The 22,986-nt window shown below is 41.7% G+C and overlaps 1 protein-coding gene across 3 annotated transcripts; it reads right to left on the bottom strand.

The window, feature by feature from the left end:
• Positions 1-621: 621 nt before the first annotated feature.
• On the bottom strand, positions 622-6,466 carry LOC136549565 (cycloartenol-C-24-methyltransferase 1-like). Of its 3 annotated transcripts, none has more exons than XM_066540877.1 (14): positions 6,208-6,466; positions 5,574-5,698; positions 4,026-4,092; positions 3,598-3,671; positions 3,353-3,437; positions 3,210-3,265; positions 2,669-2,723; positions 2,538-2,585; positions 2,090-2,173; positions 1,786-1,986; positions 1,481-1,606; positions 1,200-1,297; positions 991-1,071; positions 622-905 (listed from the first exon to the last, which is right to left on the bottom strand). In XM_066540877.1, exons 3-13 carry the CDS (start codon positions 4,026-4,028, stop codon positions 1,014-1,016), a joined length of 888 nt encoding a protein of 295 aa, XP_066396974.1. In that variant the 5' UTR covers positions 4,029-4,092; positions 5,574-5,698; positions 6,208-6,466; the 3' UTR covers positions 622-905; positions 991-1,013. The 3 variants fall into 3 exon arrangements, with proteins under 3 accessions (XP_066396974.1, XP_066396972.1, XP_066396973.1); XM_066540875.1 differs by having other exon boundaries at positions 994-1,071; positions 6,208-6,465; XM_066540876.1 differs by lacking the exon at positions 6,208-6,466 and having other exon boundaries at positions 994-1,071; positions 5,574-6,150.
• Positions 6,467-22,986: the final 16,520 nt, after the last annotated feature.

Below are 22,986 nucleotides of genomic sequence, written 5' to 3'. Positions count from 1 at the left end.
GACCAAAATTGTCTAAATAGTTCAGTGGACAAAGGATATTAATTTTAGAGTCTGGTGGACAAAATGGGATTCGACCTACGGTTCGGTGGCCAAAAATAGACTTCTTTTAGAATAATATATTTTAAAAACTAAAATTAGGAATACCAGTAATCTAAGAGTATCATCACAAGAAGACAACGAAAAAGTTACGGAAAATAAACCAGAAAAAAAAACATTGCATGCATGAAAACATGAAGAAAAAGAGTAAAGAACTAGCTTAGTTTTTTGTTTTCTTTTTTTCTTTTTTGAAGTGGAAGAACTAGCTTAGCTTAGCCCGCTATCAGAAGCTATCAGAAGGAGTAGAGGAAAGAATTTAGGTCCACACAGGAAATGTGCGCGGGCCTATGCGCAGTGCACACGGGCCACGGCGGTGAGACGAGGGTGTTGAGCGGCGATGGGCTTGGATCCACAGTCTGCTAGGCGGACCGGATGATTTTGCCGACACCTGCCTCCTTCATTCTGAGTGGGCCGCCCGCTGACTTTTTTTTTTTAGAGAGAGAGAGAATTGCCCCGCCTCCTTCATATAGGAGAATTGCCCCCGCCATCATTTCTAGGAACATTTACTGTATCCATGGAGTACTCTTATACAAACTGTCTTATTTATGCTACTGAGAGCTTATGACGAAAAGGATTTCACATTGTTTGTTCACGAAAGGACAGCTTTGTTCACGAAAGGACAGCCAAACCCTCTAGAAACAACAAACAAATACTGGACTCGAACCTCAAGCAAAAAAAATAGCTGAACAAACACACAGCTTAACAGTTACTACACTGTTCGTTTATTTTCTTCCTACACTGAAGAACTACATATTTTCTTGATTGCAGGTTCCCCCTCGGCTTCTTCGAAATGCTTCCTTGCTTTCGCCCTGAAAATCCGCAACACTACAACTTAGAAACTGGTCACGGGACGAGGAAGATATGGATTTGGGAAGAGCTTACAAAATCTACTGCTACCTGAAAACTGATCCAAGAGCTCATTCCGAAAGAGGCTTCCGAACAAGAAAGAAGTACATTGGCGTGAAGATCTCCTTCCTGTAGTTGTTTATACAACAGTAAGCAAACACGAGGAAAGATTCAACGGAGAAGTAGAGGATAGTACTGGAGTTACTGAAATTTTAGCTATGTGATCCTTCTTTCTAGCTCAGAAAAAACAGACTTACTTTCCACCCTCTACAAGACCTTCTGCAGCCTTCTCTAGGAAATTAGAGACTCTCTCACTGCCCTGTGGTGCAACACCAACGTATTCCAAGGCCTTGACCTGAACAATATCGAAAACAGACTCAGTGCCAAATCATAAAGCTTTTATTACTATCCCCTAATTGTCGGTTCTCATCCTGTGATAGAGAATGGCAACTGATTTGATTGTGCGGAACAAATTTGATAGCACAACTAACAAATGAAGTATCTGAAAAAAAATAAACAAACTATTTATTGGCCTCACCATTGTGCGAGTAATCATGCGTCCCACGGAAGTCAAACGGAAGCTACTAAGGGAAAATCGGCTTGGATCCAAGGGCAAGTACCAAGGTAAAGGGGAATCTTCAGCAAGATCCTTATCCCAAACAACCTGCATGATGAAAAAAGACTTACACATCTACACACACCGGCTAAGCCATGAAACCACATCATATCAAGCAGAAATAAATAACAGTAGTGTATACTGCTTTGTCAATGGTGCATTGACCCCCAGGTGGACTGTAGCAGAACATGATCAGAAAACAGAGGAAAGCATGCTATCTATCTTACCTCAAACCCAGCATCTTTTACTGCCTGAAGACATTGCCGAGTGCTTCTGATATCTGGCAGGCCATTGCCAAGCTCGATTTCATCCTTGATCCTTTTGTGGGTCGCATTGTTAGGATCATAGTGGTCAGTAATGCACCACTCATACACGACAAAGCACTGACCAGGCTTCAACACACGATATATCTCCTTATAGCAACCAACCTTTGCAAGAAAAGTAGCAGTTTAATTTTCCATTACAAGAGGAAACAAAAATCATTGATAAATCTCAGTAAAGAAGTGACAATTTAAAAAATTGAAATCTTACTGGATCAGGTGCATGACATGTCGCCTCAATGGCATAAACAGCATCGAAAGTGTTGTCATCGAACGGCATCTTCATGAAGTCTGCCTGCATTACAGACACACAAGTGTTGCCCTTTAGCTTAACAATTAATTCAAAGAACTCCATCTACAGGCATCGAACTTATGTTAAAAAGAATGGCATCTTCACAAAGTCTGCATTTATGATATGGCAAAACGTGGACAATATTCTAAGCTCCATCGAAAAACATCAACTTTGCAACTTATTTATACAGCATTGCAAATGCATAGAGCTATTTGTGTAACAAAATTTGCTCTAAATAGGCTAATAACATTATTGTTTTCAACACAAATGCAACTGCAAAGGATAATTGGTTAACACCAAAGGTAACTGAAAGAGTAGCAAGAGCTAAAGAAAGGAAGAAATGCGCTAGTGGATAGGCTAACTGTACCTTGACAAAATCACAGGTTCCACTAATTCCTGCTAAACGATTGAGCTCCTGAATGTTGAAACGTCATGTTAGCATATGAGCAACATGATAAGTACTGTAACAGTGAAAGGTGTTGTGTGGTTTCGAATAACCTTTCCCCTGGTTATCTGGTACTCATTGTTATTCAATCCGGTAACTGACGTTGAGCTGCACGAAAACCATTGCATGATTCAGTTGGCTGTGGGTTTTAGCAGAAAAGGGATCGATACTGAAATGAAAGAAGGAAGTGCTTAAATAAAGACCAAGAGAAAGCACTGTCCATCCAAAGCAAATTCACCATAAGTGCTAACTTTTACTACCTCTGATTTCAAGTGTAGGTTGTTTAGGACATTTACACGGCCTCTAACATGACACTTTGTAAAATATACCATTTTGAATAGTCAAAAATATATATAACAAAATTTTCATCATGATGAATGTGGTAACCATGTGTTACATACTGATGGTCCAAGTTAAAAAAACAATTGAACAGATAGTATCCTGAAAGGCTAAAACGACCTACATTTCGAATCAGAGGGAGTAAGTGAAAATGATTAATCAACCCTAACACGTTGGCCACACATGTTAAAAAGTTACAGTCGAGGACATCACAATTCACAAGCATTAAAGATCTTTGGCTCCAAAGAATCAAACCTAAATCTTGCAATTTCTCTCAGCGGACCACCTATTCCACAGCCCACATCTAAAACCTGCAGTTGATAAATGAAAAGGCACACCTCTTGTTAGTGAAGAGCAACAAGAACCATTGTAAATTAAATTTTAACAGGGAAACTGACCTTCATTCCAGGTTTCAAACCAAGTTGCAGGGCAAGAAAATGCTCATGTCGCTTGATGCTTTCGCGTAAGGATTCTCCATTCCATCTAACATAATAAGCATAGTTCAATTACCAAAGGCCATAAATAAGTATAAGTATATAACACTATGTTAACTCTCTAGTTTATTTGGAATAGGCACTAAACATTTCTTTTGTCCTGACAAATGAAGACCAACAATTTACTCTTTATGCAAGGGAGTCCTCACCTGTGAGCAAAGTGGAATGATTCACCCCAACCATACTCGTAGAAGCTAGTGGCGAGATCATAGTATTTATTAACCTGAAAAATCAGGGAAATGTCAGCTTCTGATATATATCTTATCTCAAGTATGTAAAAATGCCAAGAAGCAAATAGCCTCAACTCCAATGATGGTAAGATTCATCATGAGGCTATGCACAGCAAAAAAACATGTTTCAGCACCACTGATCTGTTATACTAAAGATGTACTTCTGCCCGACTTTTAACTATTTTTCTAATAATATATTCTCAAGGAAATCTAGTCAAGTAGAATTGCAAGCTGAGAAACCTTAGATTGCACCAACTGCAGCTAACTAGAGATTCATAGTACAGCTCGAATAAGGGGCATCAAATTTACACACAGCATAAAATTCTCTCTTCAAAAGGTTATATTACCATATCAGTATAGTTGGACTTTCTTGCTTCCTCCTTCCCTCCATAGTATCCATGATATTTCTCATACCTGTAATAAATATTAAAGTAAAAATAAAGATAACTAAGGATGAATGACATAAGAGATTGTCTAGCAGATTCACGGTATATGTCCAGGATTTCTCCTCATAATGAGAACCTGCAGCGATCTTGTAAATCACAGTGTTTTCCCAATCTCTCTACAAATGGACGAGTGTCTCTTGAAAAGGGAAAGAACATAAACATCCTTGAACCAGGATGCTAGTTCCATTTAGCCATTTGAACAGTATGTTTGATGCAAAGGAGAAAAAATGAATATCTTGGTAGCTCCTTAATGGCATGTACTATATGAAAGGACAGGTTAAAACCTGGCACATGGTGGACTATTGTGAGCTAATAAATGAACCAGAAGCTGTCAATAATGTTCTGACAAACAGTATACAGTTCAGGCCCGTTTAGATGCAAGCCAAAAACCAAAAATTTTCAAGATTTTCCGTCACATCAAATCTTGCGGCACAATGCATGGAGTATTAAATGTAGACGAAAAAAAAAACTAATTACACAGTTAGCCGAGAAATCGTGAGACGAATCTTTTAAGCCTAAATAGTCCATAATTGAACAATTTTTACCAAATACAAACGAAAATGCTATAGTAGCCAAAAGCCAAAAATTTTCGGAACTAAACGGGGCCTGCAGTACCATGGACCTCGCAAATTCCAGAATTTGACCCTAGCAAAAAGGAAGATTCCCGTCACATCAATTTACGTCTACATGATGGAGTACTAAATTAGACGAAATTAAAAACTAATTGACCGTTTGGTGATTTGTACTTTGCGAGACGAACGTTTTAAGCCTTAATTGGTAAATTGTTTGGACAAATTATTACCAAAATAAAAAACAAATAAGTTACTGTAGCTACCAGTGCGTGCAAATTCGGCCGCGCACACTGGTGGCTCAATAACAAGGCAAATAGAGACATACCATCAGATGCTGACATTTTTGTCTACCCAACAATGAAGGGAATAGTAAACAAATCTGCACATATGAAGAACTAAGTACAGGACCCGTGACACAAAGTACAGGATTTTAAAAGCCCTCAGCTAAAGAAAAAGGGACCGGACAGTTGAATTATTGGATATATTACATCCTGAAAGGTTACGCTAACTAGTACAAAAACATTTGGGTGAAAAACAAAACGCAGTAACAAATAATTGGCTGCTGTAAAAAAGCAATATGAGCCTATGAGGTAAGAAAAAAAAACAAAATACAAATTTCAGCTAATCAAGATCCTAACGGAAGAAAATACTCTAAAAGATGATGCTACCAACAGAAGTAAAGAAAAGTAAAGTACAAATACACAAAGGATGCCTCAAAACCAAATCTGCAGTGCACAAAAGCAATTTGCAATTATTTATGGATGAGTAAACTCCTCTTTGTTATTCATAAACATCGTCAGGAGCTCTGCAATATCCAATAGAACAGAGACATGCCACCCGCAACCGCAAAGGAAGCTGGGCAGATCCAGGAACGTACTCATCGACAGCCGACTTGACTTCCTCCTTGTCGATCTTCCCTCCGAGGCCAGAAGCAAGATCCAGCTGCTCCCAACTTGGACATCGTGTAGTGTAGGCGGCCGGGACGGATCAAATCAAATGCACCTGCAGTAATTGCTCTCTGTCAGAGAGACCACACCAGAGTCCTCCACACGTTTCTTCAAGATTCTCAACCACGCCGAATATAGGCAAGTACTAGTAGTACGTGGACAGATGAAAAGGATGTCTCTTCTCCTTTTGCCCACAAGAAAGGAGAGAGAGAAAAGTTTCGGCAAAGCAAGTAACCGAAAGAGTGATGGGGACTGGGCGAGCGGGGTGGGATGGGCTGGTGGCAGGCTGGCAGCAATGCACAGCAGAGAACAAACGGATTTCAAAGATTAGGACAAGACGGAGGCAAATACGTCGTCAGAACCGAAGAAATTTGGGAACTGTTTATCTGCATTCGCGCTCAGCCAAGCCAAGGAATCGTCAGTGAACTGGACGGATCGGGGAGGAAGAAATCAAGAACGGTTTGGGTCTCTGTTTGTACTCACGGCAGAGAAACGATTCTGCAAGGCCAACAACGGGCAATCGATTTGGGGGGGGGGGGGGGGCGGGGGGGCTGGGAAGCTAACCCGTCGGCGGAAAGGCGGCGCGGCAGCGGAGAGCGGACAATGCTCGCCGTCACCGGGGCGGGCGGCGGAGGTGCTGGTGCCTCGCTGCCGTCCGAGGTAGAGGGGGCCTCTTGTTCCGGTTCCGACCAACGGAGAGGAGTAGATTTGGGTAAAGATCGTGTGGATGGATCCAATCCACCCCACCACGGGCTACGGTGCGGCGGTGCAGGATCCCGGGATTTTTAAGCCGAGGATGAGCGGCGGGCAGGGTGTGCTGTTTGGTTGGCAGAGAAGTCTGGAGGGGTCAGTTTGGAGATATCACTCCGATGTGTCGATGTCAACGGGCCCTTCCCAGATTACCCGCCGGAAATTCACCTATCTGAGAATGGGATGGTACAAATCTTATCCTCCTAGAAAATTAAATAAAGAAAAATCATTCTCATAGGGTATGATAGGGGCGGGGATGGTATACATGCCCCCGTCTCTGTTCTCCGTGGGGGCCCAAAATGTTTAAGGCCCATCTAAGAAGGTTCAATTTATCTGTACGTATATAAGACAATTTCTAACCCTAACCTTATCATTTCCATTCTTTCCAGACTCCCAATCCCCTCCCCCGTCCCCCAGCCGCCGCTACTGCCTGCCGCTCCCTAATCCCTAATTCCCTATCGCGACTCGTAGACCCGGCGCCGTCGCTGCGGCCACTCCACTAGTCCACCATCCACCTCCAGTAGCCACTCCAATCCATCGACCACTTGCAGTCACCGAAGCAGCTCACCGTCGGATACTCAGATCCACACCACTAGGGCCGCGCCACCTGCAGAGCATCACGGGAGACGCATCCGCACATCCTTCACCGCCGGCCACCATGGCTTCGCCCTCCCCGCCTCCAAGCTCGGACGGTGATGAAGTAAGGTGAGAAACTAAGACTCCATGTCCATGTAGCCTGCACTCCTGCACTTTGCACAACCGTGTCTTAGTCCTCCCTCGAGATTTTTCCTATCGGGCATGGGCGGGGTATGGGCTATGGCTGCGTGCCTGCGTCGTTCTCGTTCACTCACTAACCCACGTCCGACGGTCCTCGCGAAGGGACGCCATGGATTTGGATTGGCCACCAAATGCTATGCCGGCTACTAGATCCGCCATGTTAGCGCCTGCTGTAGCCATTGTCGCTTCTGCAACTGCAAAGGGACGACCTCCAAAGCCTCAAATGAAAAAGTCCATGACCAAGACGACAAGCCGTCTTGCAATTGAAGGAGCTCCTGCTCCGACCACTCCAGAAGCATCAATCGACGGTGGCCATCGGCTACTAAAATCCATGGGGTCGGTTTTAATCTCGCTAACCTTCTTCTCTTATTAGCTTGTTTATATTAACATTTTTGCATGTGTAAACTATATTCCATGCTTATGATTTATGAATGAATGCAACTAAAATCCATGGTTCTGAATCATTTAGTTAAAACTTCATATTATTATTGAATGTATGTGTGTGTAACGATTTACATAGTATGCTACAATGTTCATATTTATATTCTATGCTCTGAGGTTCAGATTATTGCAACATGTTTTGGTGTATTTTATTTATGTTTGCATATTTCATATATAGTCGTAGATTTCATTCATATTTATTTGTTAATTGTCAGATTCACTATGAACGCAACTCAAGGCAGCAGGAGTAGCAGCCAATAAGATTCACAATCACTTCCACCACAAACTGAATCTGTTAATGATTCTGAGCCGATACAAATTGATGACGATGAACCCAAAGACATGGACTTTGGCACTAAGAGGAAGCTGACTTCTGTTGTTTGGAATGATTTCAAAAAGGCCAAAGTATGTGGTACTGTGAAGGCTCAATGCCTTCATTGCCACAAGCAGCTTGGAGGGAAAAGCACAAATGGCACAAGGCATCTACATGATCATTTGAAAATCTACACACTTAAAAAGATCAAACTGAAGGGTCAGCAGAAGCCACATGAACAATCAGCCTTGAGGTTCGGTTCCAAAGAAGGAGGGAAAATATCAGTGGAGAATTACACATTTGATCCAGAAGTTGCTAGGAAGGAGCTTGCTGCCATGATTGTGCTGCATGAGTATCCTTTATGTATTGTTGACCATGCTGGCTTTCGAAGGTTTGTGAGTGCACTACAGCCATTATTCAAGATGATGACTAGAAACACTATTAGGTAATATTTGGCACTATCTAGCTGTCTTTGTTGTGTGTGTTTGCACTAAAGTTTTATTCTAAATTTTTTACCTTTTCTTGCTATAATTTTTAGGAAGGATATTATGAATACATATGTGGAAGAAAAGAAAAAGGCACTATCCTACATGGCTGGAACTAAGTCAAGAGTCGCTTTTACTACTGACTTGTGGACCTCGGATAACCAAAGAAGAGGGTACATGGCTATTACAGCTCATTTCATTGATGATTCATGGGCACTTAGAGACATTATCATGAGGTATTCCATCAAAAATTGATTTTATTTCTTGCTGCCATCATATTCAGTTTATTGCCTTGATAAAATATTGTTGTTGACATGTATTTCTAGGTTTATCTATGTCCCAGCTTCACACACAGCTGAAGTTATCAGTGAAGTGCTCTATGAAGCATTGGTGGAGTGGAACTTAGATGAAAAGATCTCAACTTTGACTCTTGATAACTGTAGCACTAATGATAAGGTAATCCCTGAACTTGTCAAGAAGATAGGCAAATCAAAGCTAATGTTGGATGAAAACTGTTGCATATGCGTTGTGCTGCCCATATTCTAAACTTGATTATGAGGGATGGTTTAGAGGTGATAAAGGATTCAATTGAAAAATTCGTGAGAGTGTTGCCTATTGGACAGCCACACCTAAAAGAATAGAGAAATTTGAAGAAATTGCTAAACATGTCAAAGTAAAATTGGAACACAAGTTAGGCCTTGATTGCAAGACTAGGTGGAACTCTACCTTCAAGATGCTTAGCATTGCAATGCCTTACAAAGCTGTTTTTAGTCGTGCATCAATTGTTGACAAGTTGTATGATTGTGCACCTACTGAGGAAGAATGGGATTTTTGTAGAGAGGTAGTTGGTAGACTCAAATTGTTTAATGATATTACAGCATTATTTTCTGGGACAAATTATGTCACAGCCAATATTCATCTTCTTAAAATCTGTGAGGCTAAAGAGCAAATCAGAAAATGGAGTTTTTGTGGCAATCCCATTATAGAGAAAATGTCGTTTGAAATGAATGAGAAGTTTAATAAGTATTGGAAGGAGATTCAAGGACCAATGGGATTGGCCACCATTTTAGATCCCCGGTTTAAGACCGACTTCCTCCTTGGGTTCATTGAAACCCTCACTGGTCACTCACATGAAGAGTGTACAGAGAGTGTTACTAAGATTAGAAACTGTCTATATGATTTGATGAAGGAGTATGAAGTGGAAGAGGATGAAGATAATACAGAATCCTCAGCTCCTCCACTTTCCAGTTCGAGTGTATTGTCTATAATCGGTGCACGTATTGCTAGTAGAAGGCCAACAACATTTAGATTCAAATCAGAGCTAGAAAGGTACTTGGAAGATGAGTTGGTTCCAATTGAGACAGAAAACTTCAAGATTCTTGATTGGTGGAAGGTAGCTGGGACACGTTATCCCATATTGAGGAAGGTAGCATGAGATATATTTGCCATCCCAGTTAGTACAGTTGCATCTAAATCTACATTTAGCACTAGTGGACGTGTTCTTAGTGAGCACCGCAGTAGGCTTAATTCAGATATCCTGGAGGCTTTAATGTGTTCATAGAACTGGCTACGAAACAAATACCAAGGTACTTGTGTTGTCCCATTTGTGGTATACTCCATACATTCTACAAGTGTCATGGTTCTAAATTAATTCTTCTAATGCTTTTTTGTAGGTGAAGACAATGTTGAAACTGCTAGCTTTTGGAGTTGTCTTCAAGAGATCCAAGATGGGATTGAGGTAAAGTGTAAAACTAAAATTGATAAATACTTTAGTCTCTTTGTTGACTCATACTTGACTAATTGTATTTATTTTGCTGGTTGTTGGATATAGGGACTGGCACTTGTTTGAACTTTGAAGACAAGAGTTGGGTCAGTTGGCTACTGCTGGGCTATTGTATCAATCCTTAGTGTTTGCTTCCAAGATTGTTATGAACTTGTCATTTTGTGTTGTAATGCCTCTTTGTGATGAGCCCATGAACTTGTAAACTTATGGTGCTACTTTTTGTGCTGTTGTGCCAAGCAAACTATGCTGGATTCCTAGTTGGTGATGCACTGTTGTATTGCCCATGAAATTGATTCTTCTGTTTTCACTAGTGACCGTGATTGAGCAATTGGTTGTGCAGATGGTGACTGCTATGGTTGGAAACTCCACAAGATACTACGTGATGGCTTTACTCTTTTACTGGCATTGGTTCACTAGAAGTAAGTATTAATTCTCATGCATTTTGATTGGTATGTTGAGGAACCTAAAGGGATTTAGACAGCAGTTGAGATGATATTGGTAAATGATGGTGACAAGGGAAACCACCTGAGGGAAGCACCTGAAGTTCCACTAAAGGTACGTTGTATGCCTTTTTCATGTTTACAAATTGACGTGAGTAAATGCAAGCTTTAGAAGCTAAGCAAGTAAATGGAAATATGGAAGCAATTGCAGTTTTGCATGTTCCGTACATATGTATTAACTTGTTTTCCCTTCTCGACCATGTCCTGTACATGTATTAACTCGTTTTTCCTTCTCAACCCACTGTCAGGTAAGTTATGAGAAAGGGCATATAGAAGCAGTTGATAGTAAAGAGGTTTAACGGGAAGCATCATCGAGCTTGGACATTGTGTGAGGTCGTGAAGCTAGTTGATGGTGTGGCGTGGTTTGGAGGCTTGGAGCTAGCAAGTGGTCTGAGATTAGAAAACTGTCCTTTGCCTCATATTCTTACCGCACTTCAGTGGATCTCAAGGTGTGTTTGCTTGTACAGCTAAAACTTACTGTGATTTCATTTTCCAATCATACATTGAAACCTGCTGTTTATTCAGGACAAATGGCATAACCTGATCAGAGCAACCAAGACACAGCTTTCGACAAAAAAAAGACGTAATCACTTGTCCCTCTTCAAGGCACATGAGCACCGTTATTTATTTTGTTATTTATCTATTCCTATCGTTTATTTATCCTGCATTTATTTGCTTCCTGATGTTTGATTGTTCCTTCAACTCCTCTTAGCAGGGTGCCTATCTGCGGAAGATTAACCATTCTATCATACCAATACCACCATCCATTTTGTTGCGAGTGAAGGAGCTAAACGAGTTGCAGTTGCAAGGGGGTGGCTTCATAGCCCTAGTCAAGTTCTCTGGGCAGGACATCAAGGTTCTACAGGGAGAAGGGTCAGTTTTTTTGTGATCCGTGCCATGCTAATATAGTGGGTAAAGGAAAGCACTAAGTAGTTTGGTGATATAGTGGGTAAAGGAAAGCACTAAGTAGTTTGGTGTATGCTTCTAGACGATGTGGCATATATATGAGTAAATATTATACAAAGTTGGTGTATTGAACTACCAGTGTGCATTGAGGACTCAACACATGTGCATTGAACTACTATGTGCAGTTGATGGCTTGATGCGGGGATGGGGATCCCCGCGGGGATTAAATCCCCGAGCAGGGACGAGGATGGGGAAGAAATGCTCCCCATGAGCCTTCACGGGGACGGGGACGGGGGAAATTTTCCCCCATGGGAACAGGAATGGGCAGTAACCCCCGACGAGGGAATTCCCCATTGACATTTCGACTCCGATGTGGGCGGGACATGTGGTATTGTGGTGTGGTGCCTCAGCACGCTGTGGCGGGTGCAGTGAGCTTCAGGTGGCCCCGTGCGGGTCAGCTCGTTTGGCAGGCAGCACCGCAGCAAGCGGCGGGGTGGACGAGAGACCCTATAGAAGAGGCTTACATGTGGGGCCGAATGAAGGCAAGTAGGTCCCACAAATGCTGCTACTTATAACCATGTTGCTAACTAAAGAAAATATCCATTAGTATCTCCTGTCTCCTACAACTGAAAAGAACAAAGTGTAGACATTTTTGGTGCGACATTTATTTTGGTCTGTCCGTCTACCCATGCCTGCGATCCCACGACATCTCCCGCATGCTGCGTCCTTTGGTGTGATTCTCCTTGATTGAATATTGCCTGTTATGTGATAGATGAATCACAGCAAAATAGGAAGTAGAAAATTATTATGCTATCCATATACACATTGCATGTTTGCATGCACCAGCATACATGGCAACGAGCAAAAGGAAAGAGAATTAACATAGAAGGAAAGAGAATTAAGACAAAAGGAACCTCTTTGCATTTCTGAGAACCTTGCCAAATCTGCCTATATTTAATTACTTCCCCTCTTTGTATTTGCAAAAGGGACAACTTTTTCCTCCTTTCATTTGGTTTCACGCTCACGTGTTCCATCGCTCCTCGCTTGTTGTTTCTTGTTGAAATTGCCCTTGGGTCTGTTCATTTTGAATCCTTTCCCCATATTCTAATTAAACTACAAAATTTTGAATTAGGATACGAGGTAAGACATGTACAACTAAAAAGAACAGAGTGTGGATATTTTTTGGTGCAACATTTGTTTTGGTTCGTCCGTCTACCTACGCCTGCGATCCCACGACATCTTCATCATACTACGTCCTTTGGTGCGATTCTCCTTGATTGAATATTGCCTGTCATGTGATAGAGGAATCATGGTAAAATAGGAAGTAGAAAATTATTGTGCTATCCATATACACATTGCATATTTGCATGCACCAGCATACATGGCAACGAGCAAAAGGAAAGAGAATTAACACAGAAGGAAAGAGAATTAAGACAAAAGGAACCTCTTTGTATTTCTGAGAACCTTGCCAAATCTGCCTATATTTAATTACTTCCTCTTTTTGCATTTGCAAAAGGGACAATGTTTTCCTCCTTTCATTTGGTTTCACGCTCACGTGTTCCATTGCCCTCGCTTATTGTTTCTTGCTGAAATTGCCCTTGGGTCTGTTCATTTTGAATCATTTTCCCATATTCTAATTAAACTACAAAATTTTGAATTAGGATACGAGGTAAGACATGCAAACAGATATTTCAAAACTACCTGTAGAGTCCAAAGAACTTAATAAATAAATCCTTTGGGAGGCAATGCAAATTCTCTCTAATCTTTCATTTGGTATAGTTAGTGTTATCATAGTACCCGTATGTATTCATGGGAAATAAATCGTAGACAAAACTGTGGACACTTTTTGGTGCGACATTCCAATATGGGTCCATTATCCCGCCAATATCCTTGAGGCAGATCACATAGAGGATGAGAGTACCTCTATGAGATTGCTCAGAAGAGACTCAAACTTATATCTGATCATGGTAATGTTGAATTACTTTGCATCAAAAGCATCGGCAATGATAAACGGGGACATAGGTTTCTGTATGCATAGATGAGGAAAACTCAACCTTGGCCTTCTCAGCAGCTTTTCTGAGCCTTTGCAGTGCTAACTTGTCCTTACTCAGATAGTCAAGAGGTGCACCATAAATTATGCACCACTAAGAAAAGTGTCACCATTGGTTGCCTTGACCTGAAAAACGTGTCGAAATTAAGAATTATAACACCTAATTCAACATCTTGGAACAGACACTCAAGTGGATATCTTATTCTACAATATATGTATATGTGGAATAATCCTAAAGCCACACATATTTATACGGTGAGTATAACATACTTTGTTTTAAAATTTTATGAGAGATTTTTTAAGACACGTAGTATTATCCATGTGACAGGCACTAATATTTACATATATACTCGAACCTGTGTGTACAGGATTATATGGAGATACAACGAAACTTATTCATGGATTTATTGGCGTATGAAAGAAATGGATATCGGAGAATTCTTTCTGCCGATATAAAATATTATCTTAGCCATATCACGAAAAAGTCTATACAGTAGAGTTTGTGAGCCTATGACGCCGCGCTCTCCGTGACTGTGTTAATTTCACGAACTTTGCTTTTTGAATTAAATGTCACTTTAACAGTCGGTATTTAATTTAACAGTATTGTTATCTTATCGTACGATCCGTATGTTTTTAGTATAAAAAAATTAGTTGTCCCATAGTAACGCATGGACACGCTATCTAGTATGCTACTAACACCGGTGATAATGGTGAGTGAGTGACGTTTTTCGTTACGGGTAGGTATCCTATCAAAATTTCATTGGACTTTCAAATATTATAGGAGTACATGTCTAGATTTGTCTAGGAACGCAGCTAGCATTGCGTCGATGTAAAAAAAATTGTCACTTTATGCTTGTGGGGAAGGTGCTAATTTTGTATTGCTCTGTTTTACCGTGCTTGGTAATTGGGATGTTCAAGTGGCACGTCTAAACGTTTTTTATTTTTTGTCATTATATAGAGAAGTTTTCACGGAATCACGGTTGTTCCATATAGTATATAGTTCGCAAAATGTTACTTGGGTTCTCGCTGTAGTGTGCTTAAATGTTGGAAAATACAGTATTCATTTTGGCTCATGTACTAAGTAACTTTCCTGACATTTACTAAGATCAAAACAAATCAATTGAGTAGTTTTCACAAACGAAGATAATAAAGGGAAGATATATAAAATTGGAGAGCCACAAGTTCCAGCTTAACTTACAGAAATATTATATGTGAGGAAGTGTAATTTAATAATAAAGTTTGGGTGGTGTTATGTCTTTGGATAATTAAGAAATACTGCCTCTGTCCCGCTTTAAAGGTCGTTGTGGCAGTCCATTCAATCGTCTACACTCAAAGCACAGTAGAGTGAATATGGACACACAACATAGTAGAGTGCATTCAATCGTCACTGCACCTGGTAACAACCTAAAGCGACCATTAAAGTGGGTAAAAGCATCTAGGCCCCTAATTGGGTTTTGGTGATTCATGACAATACATGATTACTGTAACTACCGTGTATTTTGCAGAAACAATTAAGTTAAGTCACGGTAATGGAAATCGATTGGGCAATCATGGTTGTCATGCCCCTACGATGGAAATCGTTTCGGTTTTCAAAGGATGGACGACAAGGTTAATGATGGACTAGTTCTATGTGTCGATTGGAGTTGGAGAGATCACTTAGAGTAGTTTAGGACTTTGTTTTTTCCTTTGGACGTACTATTAAGGGGGGTATAAACGGGTAGCTTGACCTAGGTGAGTCTAGTGAGTTAGGTGTGGTGCACACTTGTTAAAACTAGCACTAGGTAGCTCCATAACAGCCCTTTGATCCAATGGAGCAAACTTCATTCAAATATGATCGAGAGTTGGAAGTGAATGGAGGGTCAAATACTGACCGGACGCTGGCTCAGGGTCCGGTCAGTTCATTTGACCAAGGTGAAAGCGTCTGGAAGTGACCGGACGCTACGAGGTCAAGTCACCGGACGCTGAGGGCCAAGCGTCCGGTCGACTCCAGTAAGGTCCCAGAGAGGGAGAATCTTGATCGGACGCGTCCGGTCAATGCTGACCGGACGCTAATCATGTTCTGGCTACTAATCGGACGCTGTTCAGCAAGTGACCGGATGCTGGGGGTCCAGAGTCCGGTCGACATCAGTAAGGTTCCAGTGAAGGGAAAATGTGACCGGACATGTCCGATCAACACTTAACCACTAGAGTTCGGGGTGTACTGACCGGTGCATCTGGTCAATATGACCGGAGCGTCCGGTCACCCCGCAGAGGCACATAACGGTTCGTTTTTCCAGCTAGTGTTATAAATACCACCTCCACTCGTGTGTGGGGGTACTTTTGCTCATTCCAACAGCTGAGAAACACCTTAGAGAGTGCCAAGAAGAGCAAGGTCCTAGTGAGGTGATTGAGATTTGAGAATCCCAAAGAGAGCCCTCAATAGTGAAGATAAAGAGTAGCAAAGTGTGCATCCACCGTTCTCATTAGGCTTATCGTGGTCAAGTGAGAGTTCATGCTTGTTACTCTTGGTGATCGCCATCACCTAGACGGCTTGGTGGTGATTGGGAGCTTAGGTGATCATCCGGAGAGCTTGTGGATGACCCAACTCAAGTTGTGAGCGGTTGTGGGTGATTCACCATGACGGAGTGTCGAAGAATCAACCCGTAGAGAGCACTTGATTCTTGCGCAGATCGAGGGGGAGCTACACCCTTGCGCGGGTGCTCCAACGGGGACTAGTGGGGAGTGGCGACTCTCCGATACCTCGGCAAAACATCGCCGCGTTCCTCCTTCTCTATTTACTTTGAGCATTTACTTTGAGAAATTCAATTCTTGTCTTTACATTCATAGAATTATCATGCTAGAGTAGAATTGGAACTTATGTTGCAAGTCTTTTGTGCTGTAGAACAATTAGAAACATTTTCTAGGCACAAGAGGTTAATTGGGCTAACCATAGGATTTAATTATCACAAAGAAATTTAGAATTAGCCCAATTCACCCCCTCTCTTGGGCATCTTGATCCTTTCAATTGGTATCAGAGCCTCATGCTCATATATTTAGGCTTAACCGCCTAGAGCAAGATGTCTCACGGGGATGAACCTCCTCCTATCTTTGAGGGAGATGCTTTTCCTTATTAGAAAATTCGCATGGAGGCGTATCTAGAAGCTCTAGATGTTGGTATTCTTAGAGCCGCCTCACAAGGCTTCCCAAAACCTCGGGATGCTACTCACCTACAAGGCGATGAGGTGAATTACGAGAAGTGGAATGCAAAGGCTCGAAACACCATCGTTAGAGGCCTTTGCAAAGATGTGTTCAATCGGGTGAGGAACCACAAAGACGCCCATGCACTATGGTCGGACGTTTGTGCGCTCCATGAGAGGAACAAAGAGTGAGCATGAAGAACGCTATCATCTTGTCATGAAAAAGCTCAACTCTTTTGAAATGCTTCCTAAGGAATATGCTAATGAAATGTATTCACGTTTGAATATTCTTGTAGAGGAAGTCAATGGGCTTGGACTCACTCAAATGCAACCATCCGATGTTGTAAGAAAGATCTTGAGTGTCATCCCCATTGACAAATATAGGCATATTGTGACCATGCTACATCAAGGTGATCTTTCCACCGCTACATCGACACAAATCTTGGGAAAGATCAATGCTCATGAGATGTACATGCACATCATGCCACAAGATGGCTCATCCTCTACCAAGAAGAAAGATAAGGACTTAGCATTCAAAGCTAGCCAAGAGAAGGGTAAAGCAAGACTTGAGTATGAAAGCTCAAGTGATGGTGAAGTTGATGATGAAAGTGTGACAGAACCGCCCAATTTATACAAGATCAAGTACGGTTGTCCCCGCTAACACGTTGACACACCCATACTTTCACTCATATAAACCCAGGTAGTCCGCCGAGTGTCCCGAAAGACCTCGGTAAATCAACATCACAACCAAGATCGCGTGATTAAGCAAATACACATCACATACATCGGGTTGCAGCGGAAATAATATTACAAAGGGGTTAACAAATAATAGTACAAGTTTGGGTTTCAAAACCGCTTAGTGAAAATGACATAGCTTTCAAATGATTATATTAATATAAGTTCCAAATATATTGCTAGCATAGTGACATCATCCGACAAAAGCATATAGATGAGAAGTAAGTATAGAATCACCGAGCCCACCGGTGGTTAGCCACCATCATCAACAGGTCGAGAACATCACCTGCAACAAGGTGGGATAAACCCTGAGTACTTGAATGTACTCAGCCAGACTTACCCGTCTTAAACCAAAATAAAGCGACACCAAGGATTATGCAAGGCTTTATTTAGTGGGCTAGCTGACTTGTTTGCGAAAAGCATAAGCTATCATGAAGAAACCATTTTAAGTACTTTGCATCATCTTTATTATGACCTATCCATCTAGGTAAGCACCTGTACTATAGCAATCACTTGATTAACCAATAACATCCAGTTACCAATTTAGATTTAGCATATCCCATACCATCCAGATAACCATCATTGTTCCATAATAATTACTATGATGCAGTAACTCGAGTCAAATGCTCACTATCCAGGAGCGATGGCGATTCGAATCGATTCCTAACCAGCTGGTGATTTATTCCTTACACAAACCTCACTCACCCGCTAAAGTGAGATATTGATCACCGAGTCAACTTTCCAGGAATCTCGAGTTTGCTAGGAACCACATGTACCCAGGGGCCGACCGACTGCACTTTGGTCTTATCATCTCGCCCCCAGTGTCCTACCACACCTGCTCCGGCACAGTGCGCTGCGGGCAATCTACTCGGCCCAAAAAATCTCCCAGCTTCACGGTCGGAAGGTACTTTATCCGGCCAGCTAAATGTAAGGCATGTGTTCAACATGACTCGAGGGCCAACAACGGTCGGTCCTTAATCGACACAGACGGAAACTAATAGCACCCCAGAACCCTGTCTGGTTGCCTCCAACTTTTTCCGTCCGGTCTCCAATTATCCATCCCACATGATTAATTCCAGGATATCATTCTTTCCATAGCTAAATTCTTCCAGTAACCACCTATAATGTAGGTGACCGGATATCACCGATCGCTACCGGTCTAAGCAAGGCTAAGCAGTTATTCGATCCTGACTTAACAGGGTAACAAGGTAGTAAGGTAGGCAAGGATAGTAATAAATGCATCAACGGTTTTAATCAACTCCTACAACTTAATGCAACAATATAGATAAACTCATATATATAGAAAGAATTGCTTTTATAAAGTAGGAGACTTAGAATGCTCTGGGGCTTGCCTGGGATCCGACACAAGTCAGTTCAGTTAGCTTGCACCATCCTGGTGACATCTCAGATCCTAGCACTCGCTTAGTCCTTCCATCTTCGGGACAGATCCATCGAACACCGTCTTCGGGTTTGGCTCCAACATCACGTCCTTCACATGGTTCATCTAGCGTACCTAGATGAGATGCAATATGCAAGTGCATAAATATGAAGAATAGTACCATGAGACACATCACAAAATAGCAAGCAAGACAAGCATAGTTTACACCAACACACTTAAGTACTTTGCGATGCTTAACTTAAACATCACACAATCTATCATGCTAAGATGGCAAAGAAGACGACAACACCAATCATGACACAAGTTTCCCCAGATCTCAAGTGCTCTAACTCAGTCATCATTCAAGGCATACGTCACACTTAACAATATACAAGCAAGCACTATAATTGAAATCTGCCAATTTCTGGACATGCAAATAGCAGCTACAAGATTTAGCTATAACTGGAGTTACACAAAACCAAATGACTTGCAAGAAGACATTATGGAAAGCTTATGAAATTTTCTACAATTCATCTTTAATCATCTTAGCATGATTCTCAAGTTAACTAAGTCAAATATATCTATTTACAGAAACTGGTCCACAATTGACAGAAAACAGCCATTTCTGAAACCCAACTTTAAACAGCTGTAACTCTTAAACTACTTAGCCAAATGACACCAAATTTTAATAGAAGCTAGATACATGAGTTATCTATAACTTTTGTATAAACAAGTTTTACAACAAAGCATATTATCATGAAGAACTTTGCTAAGTTCCCAGATCTATCCATAAACCACATCGGCAAGAAAATAATTATTAACTTATGTTGCAAATACATAATTGGGCAAAACCAACTTCACCAACATTTCACACATGACTAAAGAACACTAGAAAACCTAGTGTCCATGACCAAATAAATTCTTTTAATGCATTTCTTAATTTATTTTAGATAACAAGGTGACTTAATGAACATATACCAAAAGTGCACAATAACTTCTACAAAAATGACAGTGGCTCATATATCCTCTCAATAGTCTACTGTACAAATTTCACTCCATTTGAATATGTATAGCAACCTCTATGAAAAAGACAAGTTGCTAAAGCAAGAATTCATGTGAGAGCAAGATAAACCAATAACTCACTCATACTTCATCCAACACTCATGAAATTTTTACCACACATCAACTATCACATGAGTAGCATGCCACAAAAATTTCACTTCATTTGGAGCCCTAGATCTACAGTTATGAAAAATAACAAATTCAACTAGCATTACAACCTTACTGCACAAATCTATTTTACCTGCAAAATATTTAAACTAAAACATGCCACATTATAGATCCACTGCATAGACACTTTCACAAGGATTCCAAAAAGTCCTCATTTACTATTTTATGAATTTTCTACGATTTACTATGAATTTCCAAAGTTCCTGCAAAATAATTATAAACCAGTCCTTATGACACTATTCACGTTAGTCACAACTCCTTCACTTAACCCCCTGGAGAAGCTTCTATTTTTGTGCGTGGTCCTTCATCTTCTTCACACAGAACTGAGCAGAGGAGGCCGTCGGGGCCGGTTCGGCCAGTCGGCGAGGGGCTTCGGCCAGCCAGGGATGCGAGGGGGAGGCCGGCCGGTAGTGCGGCCGGGCCAGCCATGGCCAGCCAGAGCCACGCCCAGCCCTGGGCTCGGCCGGCGAAGGCTACAGGAGTGCCGGCTACGGCAGCAGGCAACGCCGGCGGCGGCGTGCTACGGCGGCTACGGTGATCGGCCAATTGGTGCAGGGGGAGCGGCACACGACTGAGAGGGTGGTGGCGCACGCGGGGAAGCTCGGAGGCAGCGAGGACACGACGGCGGCAAGCTCAGCGGCAGCGCCCATGGTGGCCGCGCTCTGGCACTCGCGCGCAGGCTCTGGAGAGCGAGAGGGAGCGAGTAGGGAGTGGAGAGGGGGATGAAGAGGGCGTGCTGGTGCCCCTCCTCATCGGCAGCAGGGCACAGGGCGCGTGGCCAAAGGTGGGACGCGCGGCAGCGGTGGAGGCGCATGGCGGCCACGTACAGGGCGCAGTGTTGTCCGTTGGGACGTTTTCACGAACAGGTGGCGGGCGACGATGGGATCAGCGTGGGACGCGATTTTGGGCTATTTCCAGGCCGAATCAGGACCTGGGCCGAATACGAAGATCAAAGCCCGCACGAAGCTCTACGTTTTTCATTAAGGCACTCTAGTCATTTGAGCAACATAACAGTGGATAATTAATCTCCAAAGTGGCATTGTCAATGCATTGATGGCAATTAGCAAACTCCAAAATTGAGGGTCATAAAAAGGTCCAACGAGTGCCATCCTTTTGCATGGTCTTCTTCTCGATGTATGCTCCAACTTTTATTTTGGGGTCAAGTCAAGTTACTTAACGAAATTTGGAGAACGCGAGACATCAATGCCGATGTCGATGAATTTCAGACTTAGAATATTTCTAAGTGCTGAAATCAGCAGCAGGTTCCAACTTCGAGCCTCTGTTTGACTTATTTCCAAGTTGATCTAGCTCTTGGTCCAAAAACAAAGTTTGTTCTACATGATATGGACTACAACTTTCATTTAAGGTCCAACCTCAAAACTGGTATAGAACCTGCTGTTCTACTTTGACCAAAGTAGGATCACGATGAAGCTTAAATTATCCTTTTTGATCCATTGGAGCATTTTCTTGGCATTTGCCCAACATGAACCTTTCATGACTTTTGTTGTAGAGTTAATCTAGAGTCATTTTGGCAAGGTTGCAAGGTTTGGTTGACATCTCATGTTCTCATTCACTTAATAGTGAAATTCAAGCACTTAGTAAAATCATTCCAACAAGCATATAACTTATCATTTCATGTGACTTTTTGATTCCAAACTTCATGAAACTTTCCTGAGTGTCCAATATAGATGGGTATTGATGTGAGACACATGAAGATATCCCAATCACACCAGCCCAAGCATATATCTTGAAAAGGGGTCTATAGGCGATCAAAGGAGCAATCTCCAAGTTTAGGTTGGGGCTCGTTTCCATAGGGTTGACCTTGACATCTTCATCATTACTTAATATGCCATGTTTGAGCTCAAACCCATTGCTTAACTGGTGACAAACACCTAGGGATGTTATAGAAAGTCTTGCTCTCATGGTGAAGAAGACCACCAAGATGCTAAAGAAGCTCAATAAGAGTGGCATCAAGTTTGATAGCAATAAGAAGAAGTTCTTCACTAGCTCTAGAAGAAAGCCAATCTCCGAGATGGATTGCTTCAATTGTGGAGAACTTGGTCATCTTGCACACCAATGCACTAAGCCCAAGAAAGACAAGTTCAAGAACAAATACAAGGGCAAGAAAGATGACTCAAGTAATGAAGAAGAAGAAGAGAAGAAGAAGAACAAGCCATACAAGAAGAGAGATAGTAAGAAGAGGGACTTCCATAAGAAGAAGAAGAGTGGTAAGGCATACATTGTTGGTTATTGGCTCACGGACATTGATTCATCTAGTGCCTCATCCGATGATGATAGTGATAACGAGAAGGTGGTAGCAATTGTTATCAACTCTTCATCATCTTCATCGCCACCACCACCATCATCCTCTACACACCTATGCCTTATGGCCAAGGGTGACAGCAAGGTATCTAACAATGATGATAGTAGTGATGATGAGCATGCTAGTGATGATGATAGCGATAGTGATGATGATGAATATGAATCACCTTCTTATGATGATCTTGCTAGGTTGCTAAAACAATACACTAAGATCATTATAAAAACTAGAGCTAAAAATGAAAAGCTAGAAGCTAAAAATGATTCTCTTTTAGCCAAATGTGATATAGCGGAAAAGGCTAGTGTTGAGCTTAGAGAAGCAAATGATGCTATATCATCCAAACTCAAGGAGCTCAAATCTTCTAAGAAAGAGCTTAAAGAAAAACATGATAAACTTGAGAGGACACATAATGAGCTCATCACTAGCCACAACAAGCTAAGAGAAGAAGATACTACTATTAAGGTTAATCATGATAATCTTGTTATTGCTTAAGAATTCT

The sequence above is a fragment of the Miscanthus floridulus genome, chromosome 4 (assembly GCF_019320115.1).
Source record: "Miscanthus floridulus cultivar M001 chromosome 4, ASM1932011v1, whole genome shotgun sequence".
NCBI classification, from domain to species: domain Eukaryota; kingdom Viridiplantae; phylum Streptophyta; class Magnoliopsida; order Poales; family Poaceae; genus Miscanthus; species Miscanthus floridulus.
Note: the sequence above shows the minus strand (reverse complement) of the source record. Positions and strands in the feature narration are given on the sequence as shown.